At 49.7% G+C, this 27,803-nt stretch overlaps 1 protein-coding gene across 2 annotated transcripts in view; it reads left to right on the forward strand.

Moving 5' to 3' along the window:
* Positions 1-229: 229 nt before the first annotated feature.
* The window catches only part of AP2A1 (adaptor-related protein complex 2, alpha 1 subunit), a 36,904-nt gene continuing 9,330 nt past the window's right edge, over positions 230-27,803 (forward strand). For both annotated transcript variants that reach the window (XM_008590905.1, XM_008590906.1), the window contains exons 1-7: positions 230-449; positions 13,858-13,926; positions 14,039-14,181; positions 14,327-14,520; positions 22,708-22,837; positions 23,474-23,575; positions 25,093-25,201. In XM_008590905.1, the coding sequence (XP_008589127.1) occupies positions 383-449; positions 13,858-13,926; positions 14,039-14,181; positions 14,327-14,520; positions 22,708-22,837; positions 23,474-23,575; positions 25,093-25,201 (814 nt within the window). In that variant the 5' untranslated portion in view covers positions 230-382. The remainder of the gene's footprint in view (positions 450-13,857; positions 13,927-14,038; positions 14,182-14,326; positions 14,521-22,707; positions 22,838-23,473; positions 23,576-25,092; positions 25,202-27,803) is intronic.

The raw sequence follows: 27,803 nt of genomic DNA on the forward strand, positions 1-27,803 counted from the left end.
TCCCACCGTGCGTAATAGAACTCCGCCAGTCTTCGGGGCAACGCCTCCTCCTGCGCTCCAGAACGGAAATAGCGGGCCACTGGAGCAACCGTAGTGGCGTGCCTTTGCCTGGCGACCAATGAGAGAGGGCGCCGGGGAGGCGAGCCCGAGTGTGAGCGGCAGCAGCCACAGCCAATGGGTGGCTGACGGCTCCGGGCGCCGGAGAAGAGGAGGGGTCAGGGGGCGGTGCCACGGCCCGCCAGCCCGCCCGCCAGCCCGCCCTCCCCCTGGCCGGCTTGGCTCCTCGGCGCTGCCTGGGGTCCTTTCCGCCTGGTCCCCGCCCGCCAGCCCCCGCTGCGCTGTGCCCTGTCCGGTCAGGCCTGGAGCCGACACCACCGCCATCATGCCGGCCGTGTCCAAGGGCGATGGGATGCGGGGGCTCGCGGTGTTCATCTCCGACATCCGGAACTGTGAGCGCGCGGCCGGGGGGCACTGGAGACGCGGGGGAGGGGATGAGCGTGGAATTGAGGGGTTTGGGGGTCCCAGAGGGACCCGGGGGATAGAAAGTCTTCGCAGTCGAAGAGGGAGAGGATAGAGGGGCCCCGGGGGAACTTTAGGGTGGGGGCAGTGCAGGGGCTTGGGGTGTCAGAGTGCCTCTTGAGGTGACGACACGGAGTGGCCAGAGGGGTCCAGGAGGGTCTGAAAGGGGAGGAGGCAAGTGAGGTCCCGGGGATGGGGGCATAGAGGTGGCCCCTGGGAATGGTAGAAAAGCTGGGGGATCATACAAACGATGGGGTTAGAGGGATCCCTGATGTACACAGAAAGGGAATGAGGTGCATGGGGGAGGTACCTTGTGGAGCGATGAAATGGGAGGCCAGAGGGGACCAGGGGGAGGTGGAACACAGGAAGCTTAATGGGGCCAGGCCTTGAGGATCTGGGAGAGGGGATGTCATAGACGGGAAGGGTGCTAGATAGGTCACTGAGGCTTCTGGCTAGTGTTATAGAGGACGCCTGGGAGTGGAAGAAAGTCTAAGGGGTTGGAAAGATGGAAAGGGGAGGACTGTAGAGGGACCCTGGTGGGGGATAGGGCTCTAGGGTGGGGGATTGCTTAGGTGACATGGACGACAGTGGGGAGAGGGCTAGAGGGGCTATTGAGGGGAAAGGAGGGACCCAGAGAGCACAGACGGGAGGCACTGCAGGTGTAGAGTCTCGGGAGAACCTGAGACAGGGAACGGGGGCCTGGAAAGGAGAGGACATTATAGAGTGAGGATTTGGGGGCTGGGCCACAGCGGGGAGAGCCGAGACCTCAAGGAAGGAGGGGTTTGTGGAGGAGAGATCTGGAAAGCTGGGGGGTAGGAAAAGATTGGTCCCAGAGAGAAGTTAGGGGTCAAGGAGCACAGCAATATGGGGACAGTGATTCCATGATGATGGGAGGCCTGGTGGCAAGTCATCTCCCAATTCCTGGGAGAAGCTGTTGGTGTTTGGAGCTGCCAAGAACCTTCAGAGGCTATGTCTGCATGGGCTTCAGGGTCAGCCAGACCTGGGTGTGAGTTTGACTGCTGCCATTCCCTAACTGTGTGACCTCAGATGCCAGACTTCACCTCTCAGTTTCCTCATCTGTCAGGAGAGACTGCTGATCACACCTTCCTGAGGGGGTTGTTGTGAAACGTATGTGAATGAGGATTTTCACATATTCCAGGCACTAGCTATAGTTGTCAGCTGGATATGAGGAGTGGCTCCTGTCAAGCACCCAATGATTATTTTAGAATTTAGTGGTTATGCATACTGGCCAGCTGCCAATGATAATAATAATAATGATTTAGTGGTTATGGAAGGATCTGGTGCTAAGTAGGTGCTCAGTGGACAGGAGGGGTGGAAACTGTTGGGTATCAGTTGGAGGAGGGACGATATGGTTGTTAGGAGAGGGGGTGGATCTATGAGTGGTTGAGGACCAGGTGGGGGGTCCTGCTGTCACAAGTAGATGCGCTGTGCATTGCCATGGGTACCTACCAGCATTGTGACCCTCAGCAAGTTATTTAACCTCTTTAAGTCTCAGCTGTCTTCTCTGCAAAATCCATTAATAACAGCATTTTGCCTCTGAAGGTTCATTCATTCATTCGTTTGACAGATACTTTTTGATCACTACATCAGCATACCAGGCCCTGTTCTAGGCACTGGGGCTACAGTAGTGAACAGGAATCCCAGTTCTTGGGAGCACACGTTCCCTAAAGGAGATAGAAAATAAATACAGAGAATGCAATAAACGATACAATGTCAGATGATGACTGGTGCTGTGAAGAAAAATAAGAAAGGCAAGGGGGAAGAGAGGAACCGGGATTGACAGAGTGCTCAGTGAAGGTGACATCTGAGTGGATTTGAACAAAATGAGGAAGCAAGCCCTGTGGATCTTGGAGGGTCCAGGCAGGGGAGGTGCATTCAAAGGTCCTGAGTTTGTAGCATGGTTAGTGTGTGTTCACATAAGAAAGAGATCAGTGTGGCTGGAGCCAAATGAGTGAAAGAGGGCAAGAGATGAAGGCAGAGAGGAGATGGAATCGTGTAGGGCTTTGTAGGTCATGATGAGCACTTTGGTCCTTTTCTGAGTGAAAGAAAGGAGAACCATGGGAAGATTTTGAGCAGAGGAGGGACATGGCCAATTGATGTTTTAAAATAATTCCTCTGGCTACTGTGAGAAAAACAGACCTTAGAGGTAGAGGCGGAAGCAGGGAACCAAATTGGGAAGGTGTTGCAGGCCTCCAGGCAAGAGATGGTGTTGGCTTGACTGGCATGAGAAGAGACTGGTGAGAAGTGGTTGGGTTTGGGATAATTTTTGAAGCAAAAGCCAAAAGGATTTGTAATGAGATTGGATGGTGGGGGTTGGGGAAGGAAAGAGAACACATGTGGGTGTCACTGCAGGACTCCGGAGGGAAGCTAGAAGACAGAAGGGAGACTCAGATTTGGGGGCACTGGAAGTAATTTAGCTAGAGGAATTGGGGCTGGAGAGTCAGGGATTCCTCTTGGCCTTTTCTCAGCAAGTATATGTTGAAGGACTGGTATGTTTCAAGCCTTCTGATGAGTGCTGGGAACACAGTGGTGAATAGGACAGACTTGTTTGGGTTCCTGTGAAGCTCCCAGCCCTGTGGGGAAGAAGGTGGTCCATACAAATTGCAGTTGTTCTTCTCAAACACTTGCACACAGATATTCACGGCAGTATTACTCATGATAGCCAAAAAAATGGAAATAACTCGATGTCCATTAACTGATGAATAAACAAAATGTGGTTTGTCCATACAATGGAGTATTATTCAGCTATAAAAAGGGATGAAGTAGGGCCGGCCGGGTGGTGCACTGTAGAGTGTGCTGCTTGGGAGTGCAGCGGCGCTCCCGCCGAGGGTTCGGATCCCATGTGGAGACCGGTTCCCGCTCACTGGCTGAGCACGGTGCGGGCGCAACACCAAGGGTTGCGATCCCATTACCGGTCAGTAAAAAAGACAAAAAGGAAAAAAAAAAAAAAAGGGATGAAGTACTGATACCTGCTACAAGGTGGATGAACCTTGAAAACATCATGCTGAGTGAAAAAGCCAGACACAAAAGGCCACATATTGTATGATTATGTTTAGATGGAATGTCCAGAATAGGTCAGTCCATAGAGACAGAAAGATTAGTGGTTGCCTAAGGTTGGGGAGTAGTGGGATGGAGAGTGCCTGCTAATGAATATAGGGTTTCTTTTTGGGGTGACGAAAACGTTCTGGAGTTAGGTAGTGGTGATGGTTGCACAACATTGTGAACGTACTAAAGACCACTGAATTGTACACTTTAAAAGGATAGTGGGGTTTTTTTTGTTTGTTTTGGTTTTTTTAAAAAGATGACCGGTAAGGGGTTCTTAACCCTTGACTTGGTGTTGTCAGCACCACGCTCTCCCAAGTGAGCTAACCGGCCATCCCTATATAGGGATCCGAACCTGTGGCCTTGGTGATATCAGCACCGCACTCTCCTGAGTGAGCCACGGGCTGGCCCTAAAAGGGTAGCTTTAAGGTTTGTGAATTGTATCTCAATTTTTTTTTAAAGTGGAAACCGTCCTAAGCCCAGTGAGGGGGAGGGCCACAATGTTGAGAGAATGGGGGCTCTGTCTTGTTGGGGAGCTCAGGCCAGGCTTTGCTGCACAGAAGACTCTGGGAACTGTGTAGGCAGGATGGGGAGGAATTAGCCAGGCTGACGGAGGGGGAGAAGAGCTTTGAAGGCAGAGGGATGGCAAGTGCAAAGGTCCTGAGGTCCGGTTGAGGTTCTGAGGAAAGGCCTGTGTGGCTGGTGCAGAGAGGGATGGCTTCTGATGTTGGGGAGGTGGGCAGAGGCCAGGTTGATGTTTTTCCTGAGAGCACTGGGGAGGGTTTCAAGCAGGAGCAAAGGAAGAGAAGGGATGGAGGATGTGGATGAGGAGGGAGGAGGGGAGGCAGGGATCAGGGATGAGCAGGGGGAGGAGCGTGGAGCCGTCCTGCAGGAGGATCTGAAGGGCACAGCGGAGCTCAAGGAGAAGAGTTTAGAAGGAGATGAAAGGCAGGTTTTGAGGAGGAGGGCAAGGAAGGGCAAATTCTGCAGATAAGAAGGGGAGAGGTTAAAGCTGGGCCCAGCCTGAGGGTGTGGTCCTACCCTCCTGCCTAGTGCAGGAATCCAGCGGAAGTCAGTTATCTGACAAGGAGCCAGTAGGGCAAGGGCTGGGGCTGCCTCCTATCTAGGGCCCCAGCTCTTTGTACCTTTAATTTTAAATTGTGTACTTATTTTTCTTTTCTTTTTTTTTTTCCCCTAAAGATGACCGGTAAGGGGATCTTAACCCTTGACTTGGTGTTGTCAGCACCACGCTCAGCCAGTGAGCCAACCGGCCATCCCTATATAGGATCCGAACCCATGGCCTTGGTGTTATCAGCACCGCACTCTCCCAAGTGAGCCACAGGCCAGTCCAGGCCCCAGCTCTTGTGAGGGCAGAGTCTGGCTTGAGTAGACCTTAGGAGCATTTGCTGAGTGAGTGAATGGAAGTGAGGGTGCTGGCTGCCACCGTGCTCTTAACTCCTCCGTTAGGGCACATCTCACTCCATATTGAGACCCATTGTGTTGGTGACGTCTTCACCATCCCCTGGAGCTCAGGCCCTGGGTCTGACCCCTCCCTGGGTCTGACCCCTCCCTGGGTCCCCAGTTATGCCCTCTGCAGGTCCTGGCTCATGGGAGGCCTCAGGAGATGTTTGCTGATTAAATGAGTGAATAAACCAATTTTATTGGAAACCAACTGAGTGCTAGGCACTGGTCTAGGTGATGGGACTACAGCAGTGAACAAAAGTTTCTGCCCTATGGTGCTCACATTCAAGGGGCAGATGGACCAGTACACAAGTAAATAAATCAGGTGTCCAGACAGGTGGCATTAGGTGTTAGGAGGAAAGTAAACCAAGGAAGGAGTGTGGGGATGGGGTTAGGGACAGGACTCTTACATAGAGAAACTCAGAGTCTTTTGCTGAAAAGGTGACATTAGAGCAAAGAATCAAATTTGGTGGGTAATAGACATGCATTATTCTGGAGGAGGATGTCCAGGCGGAGAGAACTGCCTGTGCAAAGGTCCTGAGACAGGATTGTGCTCAGAGCATAGGAGGAGGAGGAGGAGGTGGCAGCTTCTGCTGTAGGGAGAGAGGACAGGAGATCCGGCCTGAGAGGGAGCAGGGCAGGTGATGTAGGCTTCTGTGGGCCACAGTGAGGACTTACTTTTACTTTGCCCCAGCTGGTAGCTGTGGAGGGGTTTCGAGCAGAGAAGAGACAGGATCTGACTCAAGTTTTTACAGGATGCCTCTGGTCACTGTGGAGAGTGCAGAAAGATGACCGAGTTCTACTTTGATGGTTCTCCAATGTTAGTGTGCCATTGGGAAACCTCTGCCCCCACCCCCACCCCCACCCCCACCCCCACCCAGGCCTGCATTTTAAGGAACTGGACCCAGCCTCACCTGCTTCCAGCTGGGTGTAGTCTTGTGGCCTTGGTCCACAAATATGCATTCAACACCTCTGTGCCAGGATGCTCTGGACTCTGGGGACACTGGAGACACTGCCTGGATTGAAGCAGCCATGCATTCCTGCCCTCAGAACACTCACTCGTATTCTGGTCCAGGAGGTGAGGGTTTGCACACATACCCTGACTATCTTAGGCAGTAACTCAGGCAGAGTTTTAATGGCTTGCATTTTAGGCCCGGTTTAGCAGGAGAATGACAGGGTGTGACATTGTTGTTTAAGGAATATATATTTTCATCACTCAGGGATGGTGATGATGTGGATAATATGAGGAGTATCTAACCCAGTGCTGTAAAGCAAGCCATATGTATATATATATATTTTTTTGCAGCTGGCTGGTATAGGGATCTGAACCCTTGACCCTGGTTTGCAAGGCTGTGCTCTAACCAACTGAACTAACTGGCCAGCCCATGCCACATATATGTTTAAATTTTCTTGCCACATTAAGAAAGCAAAACAACCAGTGAAATGAATTTTAACTTATTTTATTTATCACAATATGTCCAAAATATTATTTCACCATGTAATCAATATTTTAAAATATATTCATGGTAGCTTAGTTCCTCTTTCACACTAAGTCTTTAAAATCTGGTGTGTATTTTTTATACTCAGAGCTCATCTCAGTTTGGGGGCTGTAGTCTCATAGAATCACTTGTTCTGTATAAAGATTTCATAAAACTTATGGTTGAAAAAGTACCCAAGTTGTTCCAAACATACTCTTCCAGTCACTGATTCGAGGATTAGTTCTTAAATTTAAATTTATTAAAATGAGAGCTGGCTGGTTGCTCAATTGGTTAGAGCACCTCCTTATAACACCAAGATTAAGGGTTCAGTTCCCCATGCTGGTCAGCTGCCAAAGAAAAGAAAAAGAAGAAGAAAGAAAATGACAAATTCAGTTCCTTAGGTGCACAGGCCATATTTCAAGTGTCCAATAGCCACATGTGGCTGGTGGCTCCCATTTTGGACAGTGCAAGGCCAGAATGTTCTGAGCTTTGTAGTGGTCCAGGATCAAAAAGCATTGTCTCCCAGAACCTTTTCTGAAGACTCAGGGCTGTTGAGACTTGCACAGGAAGCACATCAAGTCAGTCTTTTTTATTTTTTGGGGGGGTGGCTGGCTGGTAAGGGGATTTGAACTCTTGACCTTGGGGTTATAGCAGTGTGCTCTAACCAACCAAGCTGACCAGCCAGCCCTGAAGTTACAGTCTTAGTAGATGGAGTGTCCATAGTCTGGAAAGCTATGAAGGGTAGGGTTTTGCAGTCAGACGCTGGACAGTGCCTGTGTCACCTCCGTTACGCTCCTCCAGGGCAGCGTCCAGGTTTGTCAGGATGCCTTTAGTGGTAGTAACAGACCCACACTGATGCCGTGGATGTTAAGGTGTCAATGTTTAGGGAAGGCATTATCTCCCCTAAGCAGAAGCCCCAGGGCAGGGCAGATCCTTGGCGCCATCAGCACTTCCCTTGGCTCTGCCCCACTCTGGCCTGTACCAAGATGGTGGCCTCCTTTCCACTTACACACCTCTCATAGCAACAGCCACAGGCAGAGGAGGGACCTAATCCCCCCATGGCTCCCCAGCACCCTCAGAAAACCCAGGAGAGGCTGCGTGGTCTGGCCCCACCTGCTGTGCTAACTTCATCTCTCCCCGAACCCCCTTCACTTCTCCTGAATTCTTTAAGCTTCCTGACCTCCGCCCTTCCCATATGCTCGTAGACCTCCCGGCCTTTACACATGCTGGTCTTCCCGTCCAGAGCACACCTCCACTCGTTTCTGCTTGGTCCATTTAAGCCTCATCTCAAATCCCAGAAGCTGGGTACTGGAAAGCCTTCCTCCCCAGTCTCATTCCAGCCTTCCAGCCCCGATTGTGTTTGCTTCTCCCAAAATGCTTACCATTGTCCCTGTCTGCCTCTTCTCCAGTCTAGGGGCTCCCCTCCAGTCCAAGGGCTCCCGAAGAGCAGGGCAGATGTGACTCATCTCCGAGCCTGGCCCAAGAAATCCCTTTGTGAATGAGAGAATCCTTTTAAAACTTCCTGACATGCCTGCATGCCTCCTGTGATGGCAAGCTCATTCCCTCTCACTGGCTGGCCCTGAGTGCTGGATCGTTGTCGCTTTTATTAGCCTAGTCTGTCACAGCTGCCTTCAGCCTCTTTCTCCTATGCATTGCCTTCAACAGTACCCATGTACTGTCGCTGGGTACCTGGCTATCACTTGCCTTTAAATCTTTGCAGGCAGCCTGGGCCTCTGCCTAGGTGCCCTCCCTTTAGGGCTGCCCCTTCACCTTTGAGACCTAATGCTTTTGTTCTCTCTTGGAATTCTTTTTTATAGCGAAGTATATTAGTCATGCAGAAGACAGTATCAAATAGATGTGGAGAATTTAAAGACTATTTAAAGAAAAAATATATACACACGTATGCATATATGTGTGCATATACATAAATGTATTTCACATACAATTTTTTTTTTTTTTTTAAAGATGACTGGTAAGGGGATCTTAACCCTTGACTTGGTGTTGTCAGCCCCAGGCTCAGCCAGTGAGCCAATCGGCCATCCCTATATGGGATCCGAACCCGGGGCCTTTGTGTCATCAGAACCACACTCTCCTGAGTGAGCCACGGGTGGGCCCTTCAAATACAATTTGAATATTTAAAAATGTACGAAGGTACTTCAAAGTGTTCATGGAAAAATAGAATTAAAAGATAATGTGTGGGCCAGCCTGGTGGCGCACTGCTATAGTGCGCCGCTTGGGAAGCGCGGTGGCGCTCCCGCTGAGGGTTCGGATCCCACATACAGACCGGTTCCCACTCACTGGCTGAGCGAGGTGCGGGAGCAACACCGAGGGCTGCGATCCCGTTGCTGGTCCCGGTCCGATACGGGGGCAACACTGAGGGTTGCGATCCGTCGCCGGACACGGAAAAAGACAAAAAAAAAAAAAGATAATATGAATCCTTCCATGAACTTTTGAAGTACTCTCATATGCTTTTTTTTTTTTTTGGCAGTTGGCTGGTAAAGGGATCTGAAATGTATTCTTAAAATTTAAAGAATATATTGAGGGTTTGGATCCCTGAACCACCCAGCCACAAAAAAAATTTATAGAATATATATATATATACACACACACACACACACACACACACACACACACACACATATATGTTTTTATGTACATTTTAATCCATTTTAAGAACAATTTAAAGAATAATTTTAAAATGAAAGGTTACTTAAAGAGTACACACACATATATATTCTTTAAATATTCTTTAATTGTCCATATCTATGTGATTCTGTTCTGTGTAATTGATATACTTTGCTATAAAAATTTTTTTTTTTTTTTTTTAAAGATGACCGGTAAGGGGATCTTAACCCTTGACTTGGTGTTTTCAGCACCACGCTCAGGCAGCGAGCCAACCGGCCATCCCTATATGGGATCCGAACCCGGGGCCTTGGTGTTCTCAACACCGCACTCTCCCGAGTGAGCCATGGGCTGGCCCTTTTTTTCTTCTTCTTTTTTTTTTTTTTTGTCTTTTTTGTGACCGGTAAGGGGATCGCAACCCTTGGTGTGGTGTCTTCCGCAGCGCGCTCAGCCAGTGAGCGCACCAGCCATTCCTATATAGGATCCGAACCCGTAGCGGGAGCGTCGCTGCACTCCCAGTGCTGCACTCTCCCGAGTGTGCCACGGGGTTGGCCCTAAAAATATTAATATGTATAAATTTATGTGTAAATATACTAATGTGTACGTATATATAGATATATATGTGAATAGAGTATCTGTAGAAAAGCTCAGCCTGGTGGATCATAAGTGTCCAGCCTGATTAATTTTCCCTGACTGACCCCAGCAACATAACTGGAATCCAGATATAGAAAGAACACTCCTAGCTCCCCAAAAGTCCCCTCCCCAAGGGTAACCACTGTTCATTCATCCAACACCATAGATTAGTTTTGCCTGCTTCTTGAAGCTTTTAATAGAGGTTTAAACGAAGGCCAGAGAGGGCTTTAGCTTCAGAAATTTAATTGCTGTTCAAATATCCACCTATTTGTAGCATAATTTAGTCAGCTACTGTCTGATATATGATCCATTTACAAAAGGTATGTCGTTTTTCTGGTCCCTACAGAATAATTTCCAGGCAAGCAATCAAAGCAATTGTTGTGGTCATGCTCAGGTGAGGAATAGAAACTGGGTCTGAGGGGTGACTGTATGCCCGCCTTGGTCACCAACCCTGCCCCCAGAGGGAGGCGCTGTCACAGCCCTCCGGGGCTACCTCACACCACCTTCCTCACCCTGTGGCTCAGTTCTGGATGCCCCTCGCTGGTGAACTGCTGCTGAACCCTCCTCCTCGTCTTTCAAGGTCCTCCTCAAATGTCCCCTCCTCTGTCAGCCTCCACTAAGGCCCTAGGCAGTGCCAGGGGCAACCTCCGCCCCTCTACATCTTGTTCAAGTGTGGCTGACAGCGCCCAGTTCCTGCCCCCACCAAGCCAAGGGGTCCCTTGGGGCAGATCAGAAGTGCCAGGTCCACCTAGGTCCTGGGCACCCAGCGTCGCCCTGCTTAGGTCTGGTCCACAGGCCTCAGGAGATGTGTAATTAATAAATGAAGGATCAGATGGCTTCTGAGGCAACACAGGCTAAATAAAACGCCGTCACTGAAGTAATGGCCCTGTATCGACCGGGCCCCAGAGACTTCTAGCCCTCATCCCCAGGCCCTCTACCCCCTTCTTGAGGACAGGACAGGGTCACTTCATTTCTTAAGGCCCTATATTCACGTCTGCATGCCTTTACTGAGCTCTGGGCACTCAGTAAGCCCTTGGGATATGGAGTCAATGCCCAGCGAAGAGGCAGACCCTGGCCTGGCCCTCAAGGGGCTCCCAGTCTGGTCTGAGAGACAGAGGCAGACCCAGACGACCACATATGTGCTCTAGTACAGGAAGCACAGGCAGCGGGAGAGTCCAGAGCAGACCCTGCAATAGCGCTGTCCCCTGGAAACCATGTGAGCCACACGTGTAAGTTTAACTTCTCCAGTAGCTATGCTTTTTTTAAGTAGAAAGAAGTGGACAAAATTAGTTTTAATAATATATTTATATAGCTCAGTACATACAAAATGTTATCATTTCAACATGTTATCAATATTTTAAAATTTGGGGGCTGTTGGGTTAGCTCACATGGTAATAGCGCAGTGTTAACACCAAGGTCAAGGGTTCAGATCCTCTTACTGGCCAGCTGCCAAAAATAAAAAAAATGTTAACAGATATTTTATAGTTTTTTTCCCCTCCATACTTTTTTTTAAATCCTGTGTGTCTCTGTGGCTTACAGTCCATCTCAGTTTGGAACAGCCACATTTTAGGCTTAAGAGCCACCTGGCTGATGGCTGCCATATTGGACAGTGCAGCACTGGGGTCCCCTTGGCACTGATCAGGTGGGAGTAATTAGAGGAGCTTCCTAGAGGAGGTGATATTTGAAGTGAGGCTCGTGGGACTGTCCCTGGAAGTTGGGAGTGGGAGGTGAGGCAGGATTTCTAGAGAGGGATGGCACATGTACCTACCTCTACGTTCATTCATTCATTCATTCATTCATTGAATGCCCACTTGAGCCTCCTGGGGGCCTGGCCATGTGCTGAGGGACGTGGATGGTGCAGATGTGGGTCAGAGCAGGTCTCCACCCTTTAGATAACCAGACACTTATAGAGCACCTGCTGTATGCCAAGCACTGTTCTAGGAGATCCCTCCTGATGTTCATAGTCTGAAGGAGGTGAGAGCAGAGATTAGACAGTAAAGATAAAATAGTTACGTGGTGTGAAGTGTACCAGGGAGAACTTTTTTTTTTTTTTTTTTTTTTTAAAGATGACCGGTAAGGGGATCTTAACCCTTGACTTGGTGTTGTCAGCACCACGCCCAGCCAGTGAGCAAACCGGCCATCCCTATATGGGATCCGAACCCGGGGCCTTGGTGTTATCAGCACCGCACTCTCCTGAGTGAGCCACCGGCCCGCCCCAGGGAGAACTTTTTTTAAAAAATCTTTTTTTTTAATTTTTATTTTTTTAAAAAGATGACCAGGGGCCGGCCCGTGGCTCATTCGGGAGAGCGTGGTGCTGACAACACCAAGTCAAGGGTTAAGATCCCCTTACCGGTCATCTTTTTATTTTTATTTATTTAGTTATTTATTTTTTTAAAAGATGACGGGTAAGGGGATCTTACCCCTTGACTTGGTATTGTCAGCACCACACTCTCCCAAGTGAGCTAACCGGCCATCCCTATATGGGATCCGAACCCGGGGCCTTGGTGTTATCAGCACCGCACTCTCCCGAGTGAGCCACAGGCTGGCCCTAGAACTTTCTTTTTAATGCTAGAAGCAGAATAACGAGGAATTCAGTTTAAAGAAGTGGTCAAGAAAAGACTTCTGGGAGGAGGTGGCAGGAGCCAAGACCCAGATGGTGGGAAGATAACAGGGAAGGTGGACGCTGGCAGAGGGCACAGCACATGCAAAGGCCCTTGAGGCAGGAAGGAGTGTGGAGTGTCCCCAGAACTGAGTGGAGGCCAGTGGGGCCTGGACGCAAAGCAAGTTGATGAGAGGTGACACTGGTGGGGTGGCCAGGGCAGGGCCAGAGGGCTTAGTGGACCTGGGTGGTGTTCCCCAGCTGGCGTCACAAGAGCCCAGCATATGGAGCTGGCTGGTTAGCTCAGTTGGTTAGAGAACAGATTTACAACACTAAGGTCACAGGTTTGGATCCCTGTACAGGGCAGCCACCAAAAAAAAAAAAAAAAGAGCCCAGCATATGGAGACAAGAGGGAGGTAGGGAGGCCAGAGAGGAGGCTGCTGCAGTGATCTGGGATAGTGAGCATGGGGTCTGGTCAAGGTGGTCATGGTGAAGGTGTTTGGGAACACTTTCTGAAGGGTGAGCCAAGAGGGTAAGGTGATGGCTTGAGTGAGGGGGTGAAGAGGCCCAGGGGCTGTTCAGAGGAGCTGAGTGAATGGTGGAGCCTGTCAAGAGTAAGATGGTGAAGTCTGGTGAGAGGGGAATTGGGGAATTCAAGGGGGACAGAGCTAGCAGTGAGGGCGGCCAAGACCATCACCATCCAGTTGGACTGTGCTCTGAAGGGGGTGCTGAGCACAGAGAAAGCTCAGAACCTGTTCTTTGGGGCCAGCAGAGACTTACTGGAATCATTCCCCAAGCGGGTCTTGTCAGAGGTGCCAGACAGACAAATTGGGGAGAGGTTTGCAGCCGGGAGACAGGAAGAGGTGGGGAGCGGGCCTGGTGGGAAAGGAGAAGTCCATGGCCAAGGAGATGGAGGGGCTGTGGAAGACGGGGAAGGAAGTAGCAGGCATAGCACCCCAGGGTCTGACCTGATGTCTAGGTGGACAGTGGAACCGTCATGGGACTTAGAGTGGGGAGAGGAGACACTGAGTTCAGTGGTGTGGGTGAGGGTCCTCGAGACAGCCGGGAGGCCACCAAACTCTTCATTCATTCATTCGTCTACTTATGGGCTACTGGAGGCCAGGCCAGTGCTGGGGGCTGGGAGAGAAGCTGTTAGGGAAGGCATCCAGGGCCCTGAGGCCACTAGGGATCCCTGAGGATCCCCACAGTTCAGGGGCCACAGTGGGAAAAGGGAGGGAAGAAGTTGGGAATAGCCCAGAAGTGAGTGCTGGGCTTCTCCTCTGGGCTGCGGAGTTCAGTGAGCAGTGGTTCGCCTCTCTTAAGCTCCCAGCTGGAGATGGGGTTCATGCCTGCCCTAAGCCCCTGGACCCCAGGGTGAAGAGAATCTGCCCTTCGAGCTGCGTGGAGCTGTGCCAAGGAAAGTGAGGGCAGGTGGCTAAACTCTCCAACCCCCTTATCAGCTGTCCTGCCTTCTCTCCCCAGGTAAGAGCAAGGAGGCAGAGATTAAGAGAATCAACAAGGAACTGGCCAACATCCGTTCCAAGTTCAAAGGTAGGCTGGGGGCTCAGACTCCTGGGTCTGAGGGAGGAGGGAGCTGGACTCCTGGTACTTGAACATGTGATCCTCATTTTTGTCTTCCCTTTCCTCCTTCCTCTGGCCCTAGGGGACAAAGCTTTGGATGGCTACAGTAAGAAAAAATATGTGTGTAAACTGCTCTTCATCTTCCTCCTTGGCCATGACATTGACTTTGGGCATATGGAGGCCGTGAACCTGCTTAGCTCCAATAAGTACACAGAGAAGCAGATAGTGAGTATGGGAAAAGGGGACGGAGGCCTGGACTCCTGGGTCTGAGGGAGGAGGGCACTGGAAGTACACACTCCAGGGTCTTAGGGATAGGGTCTTGGGCCACTCAGCCACAAGGCTCCCAGCCATCCACCTCCCTTCCTACCAGGGTTACCTGTTCATCTCTGTGCTGGTCAACTCGAACTCTGAGTTGATCCGACTTATCAACAACGCTATCAAGAACGACCTGGCCAGCCGCAACCCCACCTTCATGTGCCTGGCCCTGCACTGCATCGCCAACGTGGGCAGCCGCGAGATGGGCGAGGCCTTTGCTGCCGACATCCCCCGCATCCTGGTGGCTGGGTGAGGCACTGGGGACCTGGGAGCAGGGGGAATGTGGGAGACAAGGCCCAGCTGTGTTTGAGGCACAGAGAGTTGTGTCACCTACCCAAGGTCTCCCAGTTGTGCAGGGCATGGGACCTCAGTGGTTCCAGTGGCAGCTCCATGGTTATCTCTTATCATCTCACCAAGCTGACTTGATGATGCGAGGCAGCTTCCTGTCAAAGCCAGTGGGATGTCTCTCTGATATGCAGAACTTTAACACCTAGTGTAAAAGAGGTGACAGGCCTCCAGAATTTCTGCATCTTCTCCATTCATTCAACAAACATTTATTGAGCACCTACTATGTGCCAGGCACTATGCTGATTGCTGGGGATATCGCCATGACCAGAGATGGACATGATCATGACCCTCCCAGCGTTCATGGTCCAGAGTGGGAGATAAAAGTTGATGGAATAACTGCAGGATGAAATGTAGAATTCTTCTCTCCGAACTATGCTATGTGCCACAGGGGCCTGTAAGGGTATTTAATAAGGGTGCCTGACCTAGCATGGCGTATCCAAGAGGGCTTCCTGGAGGAAGTGGCATCAGGCCGAGACCTGGACAAGGAGAAGTATTTAGCCATGGAAAGGGGAAAAGCACGAAGGGCAGCGGGGTCAGCGCATATAATCATCCTGAGGCAGGAAGTCATTCAGCAGATCTTTCTTGAGCATCTGCAATGTACCAGGCACTGTTCTGGGCACGTGAAGCAGTAGAGAGCAGCAGGGACCCTGTCATGACCACCCTGGAGGAGCTCACATCTAGTGTGGGGCACAAGCAGTAAACACATAGGTAAAGAAGTGAGACGAGTTCCGGCAGTGACAAATGCTCTGAAGAAAATAAAACAGGGTGTGGGGAGATAAAACAGGACAGCAGGGAGAGTAAGGGGCAGCTACTTAAATAAGACTAGTCAGGTAGGGTCTCTCCAAGGAGGTGATGTGTAATTTGAGACTGGAATGATGAGAAGATAGTCATTCCAAGATGCTGGAGAAAGAGCATCCCAAACAAAAGGACCAGCAGCTGCAGAGGCCCTGAAGCGGGCATAAGTTTTCCACGTACACTTCTCTGTGGCTGGAGTACAGTGAACATGAGACAGAGTTAGGGGAGTTTGGATATTATTCTGATTAAAATGGGAGGTGAGGGCTGGCCAGTTGCCAGAATAAAAAAAGAAAGAAAGAAATGGGAGGTGATTGGTGTGTCTTAAGCAGATGGATGGTATGATTGCCTTTGTATTTTAAAAAGATCCCTGTGCCTGGTGAGGGCACAGGTAGAACTTCTGTTTCTGTCGATGTGGTGGTCTAGGAACCCGACTGACATTCTTGCTGAAACCGACTATCAAGGCCGGATAAGAGAGGACAGAAGATATTCTTTAATGGACTCATGAACTAGCCAGAAAATAAGGAGCATCCAGGCCACAAGCTAAGAGAATTCTGGCACCCAGGGAGATGAACAGAGGGCCAGAGCCAGAGTTTGCTTAGAAGGCATTGGCTGAGCCGTATGAACCTGTATATTGGTTTTGGGGCCCTGCATTCTCTGTGAACAGAAGACAAAGCTTGTCCAGGGAGAGGCTCCAGAAGGCCACACTTCAAAGTGAGGGTGACCTAGAAATAACCCCCCTTAGGGACTATAAACAAAATTACCTGTCTCAAACCTTGGCACAGAATAGCCCTCAGACTGGTTTTCAGCCTGATTTTACCTTACCTGGGTAGCCCCCAAATCCTTAAGTCAACCTTTAGTTTAAACTGATGCAGACTAATAGTACCCCAGTGCCTGACAGAAGCAAACACAAGTCTTTTCTGGAGAAACCCATTTTCCTCACAGGCCTCAATGATTTACACAGATGAGGCTCCAAGTTACATGAGTAGCTCACAGTCAAAAATCACTAAACGTGGGCCGGCCCGTGGCTCACTGGCTGAGCATGGTGCTGACAACACCAAGTCACGGGTTAGGATCCCCTTACCGGTCATCTTTAAAAAAAAAAAAAAAAAAAGATCGGTAAGGGGATCTCAACCCTTGACTTGGTGTTGTCAGCACCACGCTCACCCAGTGAGCTAACCGGCCGTCCCTGTATGGGATCCGAACCTGGGGCCTTGGTGTTATCAGCACCGCACTCTCCTGAGTGAGCCACGGGCCGGCCCTACCGGTCATCTTTTTAAAGAAAAAAATTAATAAAAAATAAATAAATAAATAAAATTGGAAGTGGAATTATCATAGAGAATGTAAAATAAGTATGTTTAATATGTTTCAAGAAATGAGGGAACAATTTATTTTATTTATTTATTTTATTTATTTATTTATTTTTTTAAAAGATGACCGGTAAGGGGATCTTAACACTTGGCTTGGTGTTGTCAGCACCACGCTCAGCCAGTGAGCAAACCGGCCATCCCTATGTGGGATCCGAACCCGGGGCCTTGGTGTTATTAGCACCGCACTCTACCGAGTGAGCCACGGGCCGGCCCGAGGGAACAATTTAAAAATAGGAGTAGCTCTTTTCCTCTCTGGCTTTCCGAGATCAGCCGCCGTGATGAATGACACAGTAACTATCCGGACCAGGAAGTTCATGACCAACTGACCACCTCAGAGGAAACAAATGGTCATTGACCGTCTTCACCCCGGGAAGGCAACAGCACCTGAGACAGAAATTTGGGAAAACTAGCCACAATGTACAAGACCACACCAGTTATCATCTTTGTATTTGGCTTCAGAACCCATTTCGATGGTGGCAAGACAACTGGCTTTGGAGTGATTTACGATTCCTTGGATTATGCAAAGGAAAATGAACCCAGACGTAGACTCAGAAGACATGGCCTGTATGAGAAGAAACAGACCTCAAGGAAACAACGAAAGGAACACAAGACCAGAAGGAAGAAAGTCAGGGGGACTCAAAGGCCAGTGTTGGTGCCGGCAAAAAGCAGGAGGAGTAAAGTTTCTGCAGTGACTTCGTCTGTGATAATTATATGATTTTTTCACAAGAGGATTAATAAATTGTATAAATAAATAAGTAAATTAAAATAGGAATAAAGTGCAAGCAGATTTGAAAAAGAAATGGAAAGTATAATTGAAATTATCAAAAATTAAGTGATCTGGTTTAACAGCAGAGTGGATTCAGCCAAAGAAAGAACTAGTGAGCGGGCAGTAGAGCTGAAGAAAGTAATCAGAATGCAGCCCAGAGAAGCCAAGAGGTGAAGATTTTACAAAGATATGCTAAAAGTCGTAGAAGCCAGAGAAAGTTGAACATCACACTATTTGGAGTCCTAGAAAGAGAGAAGGGACAGTATGTGACAGAGGCACAGTTTGAAGAGACAATGGCTGAGAATATTCCAGGACTAATGAAAGAGGCCAATGTCTGGCTTCAAGTAGCCCAAGAAATCATAAGCAGAAGTCTATACTGTGGGGGGGCGGGAGGGGGAAGGCAGAAACAGCGAGGCCACTGAGGCATCTGTTGCCATCGTGAGAGCTGGCTTGGACAGAGTTGTAGCAGCAGAGGTGATTATATGAGAGGAATGTTTTAGAAGTAAAGCTGACGGGATGGATTACATGTGGTGTGCAAGAAAGAGAGTGAAATTAAACAGGCAGGCGAAGACTGGGCGAGAACCAGGGAGGGGAAGGCAGGACCAGAGTTGGGCCTGGCCACGTTGGATTTGAGATGCTTATTATCTAAGTAGAGATGGCAGGTAGGCAATTGGACCAGGTAGGGAATCTGGGCCAGAGGGAGAGAGATCTGAGAGATCGGCACTGTCCAATAATGGTGGAATGCAAGCCACATATGTACTTTTCACTTTTCTAGTATAGCTGTCCCTCAGTATCTGCAGAGGATTGGTTCTAGGACCCCTGAGGATACCCAAATCCACAGATGCTCAAAATGGCATGGTATTTGCATATAACCTACGCAATCTTCCCTTATACTTTAAATCATCTCTAATATCTAATACAATATAAATGCTATGTAAATAGTGGTTATCTAGAATTTTTTTAATTTGTATTATGTTTATTATTGTATTGTTATTTGTTGTTATTGTTTTCCTTTTCTGAATATTTTTGGCTGTGGATGTGTAACCCACAGATACCCAGGGCCAACTGTATTTAATATTTTAATTTAACCCAATCCATCCAGAATCACCATGAAAATTATTCATGAGCTATTTCATTTGACATTGTTGTTTGGTTCTAAGTCTTTGAAATCTGGCATGCAATTTGTATTGCATCTCAATTTTTTAAAAATTAATTTGTTCTAAAATTTTCTCTTACGTCTCAGTTTGGACTCGCCACAGTTCAAGTGCTCAGTAGCCACACGTGGCTGGGGGCAGCACAGGGATAGATGGCAATTAAAGTCACAGACTAGATGAAGTCCCTCAGGGAGGATATGAACAGGGAAAAGAAGTGTTCCAAAGGCTGAGCCCTGGGTGGCCCAGCGTGTCACACTCTGGCAGGGGGATGGGAGGCGTGATCAGGGCTGTGGGAGGAAAATGAAGACTGGGCCATGACTCAGAACACTGAGAACCTGGAGGAGGGAGTGGCTAGTCATGACGAATGCTGCCAGCAGTTACTTAAGATGAGGGCAGAGAGTCAGCATCAGCTTGGGGGAGACAGAGGTTGCCAGCTACCCTGAGGAGGGAGGAACTGGGTGCTTCTAAGGACCAAGAAGGAGGCCAGTGTGGCAGACACGCATGGGCACCGGTGACATTGTCCGCATTTCACACAAGGGAATGGATGCTGAGGAGGTGGTGCCCTGCCAGGGTCAAGGAGCCCGGGTGGGGTTGTCTGACACTCTAGGCTGGTCTTGCTCTCCACACTGGAAACTTGGCCTTGGCAGAGACTAGGGCACAGAAGAACTTTTTTTTTGTAGGTAGACTTTTTTTTTTAACTGAGATAAAATTTACCATTTAAACTGTTTAAAAGATGACCGGTAAGGGGATCTTAACCCTTGACTTGGTGTTGTCAGCACCACGCTCAGCCAGTGAGCAAACCGGCCATCCCTATATGGGATCCGAACCCGGGGCGTTGGTGTTATCAGCACCGCACTCTCCCGAGTGAGCCACGGGCCGGCCCATTTAAACTGTTTTTAAGTGTACAGTTCAGTGGTTTTTAGTATGATATTGTGTAGCTACCACTACTATCTAACTCTAGAACATTCTCATCACCCCAAAAAGAGACCTCCTATCCATTCGCAGCCACTCCTCATTTTCTCCTTCCCACAGTTCTGGCCACCACCTGTCTGCTCTCTGTCTCTGTGGATTTGCCTGTTGTGAACATTGTATGTAAATAGAATCGTACAGAATGTGGCCTTCTGTGTCTGGCTTCCTTCACTCAGTTCAATGTTTTCCAGGTTCATCTATGTTGCAGCGTGTGTCAGTACTTCATTCCTTTTTTATGGCCAAATAGTATTCCACTGTGTGGATAGAACACATTTTGTTCATCCATTCATCAAAAAGGTTCTGCCTTTTGGCAATTATGGATAATGTACTCATTTGTGTGAACTTTGTTTTCACTTCTCCTGGGTAGATGCCTAGGAGTGGAACTGCTGTCATATGGTATCACACCTTTTTAAAAAGAGATAACAGTTCCAGTTGAATTTTCCTCGTGTGTTCCCCATATGATCTCTCTCTCTCTCTCTCTCTTTCTTTTTTTTTTTTTAAAGATGACCGGTAAGGGGATCTCAACCCTTGACTTGGTGTTATCAGCACCGCACTCTCCCGAGTGAGCCACGGGCCGGCCCCTCATATGATCTCTTGATCTTCCTTTCCTTCCTCCCTGGTCCCCTGATTTGGTGGTTTTTAGTCCCACGTTTGTTTTTGTCCTTTTATACCTGGGTATTCATCCCTATATTATATAGTTTTAAACTTTACCTAAATGGTATTACAGTCTCTGTTTCACTTAACCAACTTGATAAATAGCTCTTATTCCTTCGTTTTGTTTTTGACCGGAGGTTTCCTTATCTATAAATGGAGATGGTAATAGGATCCATCTCCTTAGAGGGATTTGCTGAGGATTAAATGAGTTAATACACAGAAGCACTTAAGAACAGAGCCTGGCTCAGAGCACGGTCTTGGGAGATGTGAGCTATGATATGATGGCGAAAATACCACCATCAGTGGAGCATCTGTGGACAGCCCTGTTGCTGGTTTCTAGTTTTAACCCGATGACCATCAGGCGGTAGACATTTCCCCAGGGTGGGTGTCCACGAGTGGAACTGCTGGTCTTGGTCTGCATCACACACAGTGGCAACCTTACCAGAGGTGGCCCAGTTCCTCTTCAGAGGGCCTGTCCCCATCTCCAGCTGCAGCCACAGCACACCAGGGTTCCCATCTCCCCAGCCTTGCCAACACGACATCTGTCCTGCGAATATCTGCTCGGCTGATGGCAGGAAACAGCCGCTGCATAACTGCAGTTTGTGCTTCTCCTGCGTATGCAGTGAAGTGCCATACTCGGCCTTTGGCTTGTGGGGGTCTTCCCTCTTAGGACATTCTCCCATGCCCTGTCAACCCAAATAACAGAGAGAGGTTCTCTAAAAGAATAATGTTTAATTGGGAATAGAACATTGCAGTGGGAAAATAATCCCATAGTAGACTATGGTATTCAAGGAGGCAGAGGAAGACAAAGGGTTTTAAAGGCAAAAGAGAAAAGCACGCTTAATTTGTTTTGAAACAAAGAGAACATTGGTTACAGGAGCTTATCACAGGAGTCGATGCCAGTTCATTAATGGAGACAGTGCCAAGCAAGTGTTGTTATACATCCAGCTAGCTGTCCTTGTGACTCATGTAGTGAGTGGCTATTTGAAATGTCCTTGGCAGGGCTGGCCCGGTGGCGCACTGCTACAGTGCGCCGCTTGGGAAGCGTTTGGATCCCACATACAGACCGGTTCCCGCTCATTGGCTGAGCGAGGTACAGGCGCGACGCCGAGGGTTGGGATCCCGTTGCTGGTCCCGGTCCGGTACGGGTGCGACACTGAGGGTTGCGATCCGTTGCGGGTCACGAAAAAAGACAAAAAGGAAAAAAAAAAAAAAAAGAAATGTCCTTGGCAAAAGTTTTTGTTATAGGCATATGTGCGTCAGAGTCTTTGTAATGGTTCTTATCATTGGCATGTGTGCTTGAGGGCCCTCCCTGTTCAGACTCCCGGCTTTATTTCTTTTTTGTTATTTTGATTCTGTCGACTTTCACAGCCCTATGCTGTCTGTTGGGTCCTTTCTGGGAAACCCTTTACCGAGAGGCCACAAAAAAAAAAAAAAAGGAAAAAAAAAAAAAAAAAGAAATGTCCTTGGCAAAAGTTTTTGTTATAGGCATATGTGCGTCAGAGTCTTTGTAATGGTTCTTATCATTGGCATGTGTGCTTGAGGGCCCTCCCTGTTCAGACTCCCGGCTTTATTTCTTTTTTGTTATTTTGATTCTGTCAACTTTCACAGCCCTATGCTGTCTGTTGGGTCCTTTCTGGGAAACCCTTTACCGAGAGGCCACAGTTCGGCTGGTCTTGACAGCTCTGGGCAGCTCCCCTGTTCTCAAGGCCTGTCCTGTCTGCAGCCACCCAGGCCCCGTCGCCGCTCCTCCCGTGCACAGGCCCCCTCCTGCCTCGGGGCCTCAGCTCAGGCCGTTACTTCTGCCTGGGCTGGTACCTCTGCCTGGGCCGTTCTGTCGCAGAGGCTTTCAGTCTTTCCTCATTAAGTTAGTTGGTTCTCTGTTCACCTGACACCTTATCAGAGAGACCGTCCTTGAAAATAGCATCCCTGGGACTCTGTGCTTATACTTTCCTCTGTTTGCTTTAGAGCACTGAACCCCGGCAGGATCTGGCGTGTGTGTTTTGCATGGAAGTTGGCTGCCCTGGCTAGAATGTGAGCTCTGTGAGGACAAACGTTTGGACCAGTTTGCCCATAGCATTGCCTGGTGCCCTAAATGTTTGGGGAATGAAGGAAGGTGCAGAGCCAGACCTGATATTTTGCTTAGCCCTGCTAGTAACCCCATGAGGTGACCCAGATGCAACCCATTTTGCAGATGAAGAAACTAAGTCCTGTTGGGTGGTGAGGACAGCACCAGATTGGATCCTGCGTCTGTCTGGCTCTCTGTACCTCTTGGTAGCCACATGGCACCCTTCCTGGGAGGAGCTAGAGAGGAGGGGAGAGAGTACGGAGCTGGGGCTGCACTGACTCCATCGGTCCCCCTCTCCCCATTACATCCCCACAGGGACAGCATGGACAGCGTGAAGCAGAGTGCAGCTCTGTGCCTGCTGCGGCTCTACAAGGCCTCACCTGACCTGGTGCCCATGGGCGAGTGGACAGCCCGTGTGGTGCACCTGCTCAATGACCAGCACATGGTGAGGTCCCGTGCCCCCAAGACCTCCCCCCATCCAGCTGCCCAGAGACCCCCCTCTGCCTTGATGCCCCTCCAGCACTCAGGCATCCTGATCCAGTGTCCCCAGTACTTGTTACCTAACCAACTGTCCAGAAACCCTCACACCTCCATCCCTGACACCCACCTGGCTGCCCAGGGATCCTGTTGAGTGAACCCAACACCCATCACCAATCCAGTTCCTCAGAAAATTCCAGCCTCTGTTTCTGACATCCAGAGATTCCCCCAACAACTCCCGTAACCTGCCAGACAGCATAGAGACCCCAACCTCTGTCCCACCCCCAATACTCCCAACCCCTCTATAGTCCCTGAGCACCCATCACTCCTCATCCAGTTGCCTGGGGCCCTCCCAGGGGCACCCCACACACCCCGTCAGTGCTGGCTGTGGTCCCCAAGGCCCCGTTGCCTCCTTCCCCCACCCCTTAAACACACACAGTGACACGTGTGCACACCCAAGCTCACCCCTTCAAACTCCATCCTCCAGATTTCACACACCCCTCCCCCCTTCTGATCTCTGCCCTCAGATCCTCAGCCTGGACACTCGTCCCCAGTCAGACCCTCCCCCCAGGGTCCTGACCATTTGCTCATCTGCCCCCTGCAGGGTGTGGTCACGGCTGCCGTCAGCCTCATCACCTGTCTCTGCAAGAAGAACCCAGACGACTTCAAGACATGCATCTCCCTGGCTGTGTCTCGCCTAAGCCGGGTGGGTGTTGTCTTGGTGCTGGCTGCAGGAAGTGGCACTGGTTTCCCTGTGCCCTCTGACACCTTTCTGGTCCCCTCTTCCTCTCCATAAGAGGGAGCCCAGTCTAGTGGTAACAAACTCAGGCTCTGAGCTAGGTTCATCCTGGCTCAGCCGTTTCATTCTGGGTGGCTGTGGGCAAGTGGCTTTTCCTTTCTGGGCCTCAGTTGCCCCATCTGTTCAATGGTGATGATACTAGTACCCACCTCACATCATAGCTGCTATGAATAAAGCTGCCATATATAAAGTGCTTAGAAGCACCCTGGAAGCAAGAGCTGCCCTCTGGATCCCTCCAATCTCTTTCTCCCTTTCTTTTTTCTACATTTGCGCCCCGTTCCTCTCTTTCCTATATATCTTCCCTTCACTCTTTCCTTCTGTCTGTCCATCCCCTTTGCTCCTGTCCTGGGAACATCCCCTGAGGCTTCCTCGGTGCCATGTTCTGTGTGGGGTGACACCAGGGACACTGATGAATCAGACCTGAGCTGTGCCCTCAGGGAGCTCCCTGTCCTGCTTAGTGGAGGGGCATACAGAAGGGGAGGTGACTCAGCCACAGATTATCTTAAAAGGGGAGGTTTGTGCTATAATGGAGGTAGCATAGGGCATTGTAGGCACCCATAGGAGGAACTTAACCCAGGCTGGGAGTCCAGGAAGACTTCCTGGGGGAGATGATCCCCGAGTTGAGACTTAGAGTACATAAAGTGTTTCCTGGGCATGGGGGAAGAGGCCTGGATTCTCAAGTAAAGAGAACACATCAGTTCATTCATTCTGTCAATGTTTCATTCATTCACCACACATCTGAGTCCTCCCATGCACCAGGCTGGTGAGGGAGACACAGACAGTGACAGTAGGAGCGGGGACACGTACTATCATGGAGGTGGCACAGAGCATTGTGGAAGTGCTTTCTGAAGAAAAGGTTTTCAAGGTTTAGTAGGAGTTTGCCATGAGGAAAAAAGTCACATGATCTTTTGATCCCCACCTCTTCCCTGAACCTTTCTCCTGTCTGACCTTGTATTAGGCCTAGGGACCCACAAAAGGGTCAGACCCAATTCCTGGCCCTGCTTAGCTTTCAGTCTTGGGGCAGAGTGACAAGGAAACAACCTCCGGCATGCCAGTGTGATGTGTGCTCTAAAGGAGGTAGCTGGGGCATTGGGAGGCTCAGAGTCAGAGTGAGGAGCTGGTCTGGTCTGAGGACTGTTACAGAGAAGGGAATCAGCAGAGACTTTTCCTGCCCACCTGTCACCAGCATCACTTGGGAAAATCATCCAGCCCCAGGTTTAGTCCCTGTTCCACCCTCTCGTACTGTGTGCCTGAGGCTTCCTCACTCCCTTCCTGAGCTTCGGTTTCCTGCCCTGTAAAACTGTCACACTAACAGCACCCCCCTTGGGAGCAGTGTTTGCTCTGCCCTGACACGTGGGCGGACATTCCCCCTCCCGCCCTGGCCCGTGCCCCCACCCATTCCTCACCCCTCTTCTGCCCCCCAGATTGTCTCCTCGGCCTCTACTGACCTTCAGGACTACACCTACTACTTTGTCCCAGCACCCTGGCTTTCAGTGAAGCTCCTGCGACTGTTACAGTGCTATCCCCCGCCAGGTAACTTTGAGCCCCCCTGGACTGCTTGTCGCTGGGATCAAGGTCCTCTGACCCCATGGCATGGCAGGTGGGGCTAGGTGGTCTGTCAGGATTTCTCTTGAGCTGGGGCGGTCCTCTAGCCCATTATGTGGCTGCAGTGAGGGCGGGGGCAGCTCTGATCCCAGAGCCCACCCTGTGCAGCACCAAGGATCAGACAAATAGCCAATCCCCTGCTATAGGCCAGGGTCCCTGTGGCTAAGGGCTGTTATCACGTCTGTTTTACAGGTGAGGAAACCAAGGCTTGGAGCGGGGAGCTTTTGCCCAGGGTCAACCAGCCGGTGAATGGGCTATTCCAGGCTGTGCTGTTTCACTTCTGTCAGGGAACCTCTCCTCATTGCTCACACCCACAATAGCTAGCGTGTTTTAAGCTACTGCAGTGAGTTGGGTGCTGTGCCCCGGGCCATCTACATCCTTTCACCAGAGCTGGTGAGGAGGAATACTTAGTGAGATATGTGAGCATTGAACTGAGGCTTGGAGGGGAGACATGCCCATCCCAGGCACAGGCAGCAAGTGAGTGGCAGAGCCTGACCCCCCCAGAATCTGTGCTCTAAACCCCTCCCACAACTGCTGGGGCCAGGCTCCCCTTCAGCTGCCCAAACTTACAGAGCAGTTTTTTTTTTTTTTTTTTTTTTAAGATTACTGGTAAGGGGATCTTAACCCTTGGCTTGGTGTTGTCAGCACCACGCTCTCCCAAGTGAGCCAACCGGCCATCCCTATATACAGATCCGAACCCATGGCCTTGGTGTTATCAGCACCACACTCTCCCGAGTGAGCCATAGGCCAGCCCTTACAGAGCAGTTTTATGGGACCCTGGGCTAAGGAGCTTGGCACCCAGTAGGTGCTGATAAACCAGTTCCCTTCAGTTCAGCCAGTGTGCTAAGCACCTGCTGTGGCCCAGAGGCCAGTGTGCGGCACCAAATCTTCACAGCCAGGTGTGCATGTGTGTCTGTATGTATGCAAGACTGGGTGTGTGCATCTATATGTGTCAGCGTTGGTGTGTGTATCTGCATACATGCATGTCTGTGTTTGCATGACTGGACATGAGCATGTGTGCATGGCAGTGTCTGTGTGTCAGATGCATGTGTGTGTGTGTGTGTGTGTGTGTGTGTATCTGCATGCATTTGTGTGTGTGCATGTGTGACTGTGTGTGTGCCTGTGGGTACTTGTATGCATATCTATATATGTCTGCATGTCTGAGTGTACCTGTGTGTGTCCATATGCTTGTCAATGTGCATGTGTGTCCCTCTGTGCATGTGTGTGTGCACAGACTGAGTGTATGATGTAGGTGATACCAAAGGCTCCTCCCAGCTTGTGAAGCCAGCTTGTGAATTCTGCCATGTGTCTCTTGCCTTCTCTGGGCCTCTTTTTCATCCTGTGAGAAAGGGCTTAGGTTGTACTCTGAGCCCATTGCCATATCAGAAGGAAATTTTGGGGTGTGCCCAGGGCAGGCACCTCACCTCCCCCAGCCCTCTGTGTTTAGGAATTCCAAACATGGCCTTGCTCTGGGTTTGGGCCAGAGGAAGCCCCAACCCTGTGTCATCCCCTTTCAGCAAATGGTCGTGAGCTACCTCCAATTTATCTCCGTATGATTTTTTTTTTTTACAAGATATTATGAAAAATTTCCCAACATACAGATAAATAAATAGATCTATTACCTAGACTTCACATTTTTCCGTGTACGCATGCTCTTGTTCTATTCTTTTTTTGAAATATTTAAAAGTAATAACAGGGGCCGGCTCGTGGCTCACTTGGGAGAACACCAAGGCCACGGGTTTAGATCCCTATATGGGGTTGGCCGGTTGGCTCACTTGGGAGAGTGTGGTGCTGCCAACACCAAGTCAAGGGTTAATATCTCCTTATCGGTCATCTTTAAAAAAAAAAAAAAAAGCAATACAGACTTCGTAATGTTTTGCCTTTAAATATTTTGTAATGCATTTCTAAAAACTGGGCATTTTAATGCACAACAGAAATTCTGTTGTCACACGTAAAACTAACAATTCCCTACTGTTTTCCACTGCCAATTTTCTTAATTTTCCCCAAAATATCTTTTAGAGTTGGTTCACACTAGGATAGAATCAAGGCACAAGTATCAAGTTTGATTATTATTTCTTACAAATCCCTTTTTTTTTAAAAAAAAAAAAAAAAAAAGATGACCGGTAAGGGGATCTCAACCCTTGGCTTGGTGTTGTCAGCACCACGCTCAGCTAGTGAGCTAACCGGCCATCCCTATATAGGATCTGAACCTGTGGCCTTGGTGTTACCAGCACCGCACTCTACTGAGTGAGCCATAGGCCGGCCCTACAAATCCCTTTTTTTTTTTTTCCTTTTTGTCTTTTTTACTGACCGGTAACGGGATCGCAACCCTCAGTGTTGTGCCCGTACCAGACCGGGGACCAGCAACGGGATTGCAACCCTCAGTGTTGCCCCCGCGCCTCGCTCAGCCAGTGAGCGGGAACCGGTCTCCACATGGGATCCGACCCCTCGGCGGGAGCGCCGCCACACTCTCCAGTGCGCCACCGGGCCGGCCCTACAAATCCCTTTTTTTTTTTTTTTTTTTTTTTTT

This window comes from Galeopterus variegatus, unplaced genomic scaffold (assembly GCF_000696425.1).
Source record: "Galeopterus variegatus unplaced genomic scaffold, G_variegatus-3.0.2 Scaffold6449, whole genome shotgun sequence".
Taxonomy (NCBI): domain Eukaryota; kingdom Metazoa; phylum Chordata; class Mammalia; order Dermoptera; family Cynocephalidae; genus Galeopterus; species Galeopterus variegatus.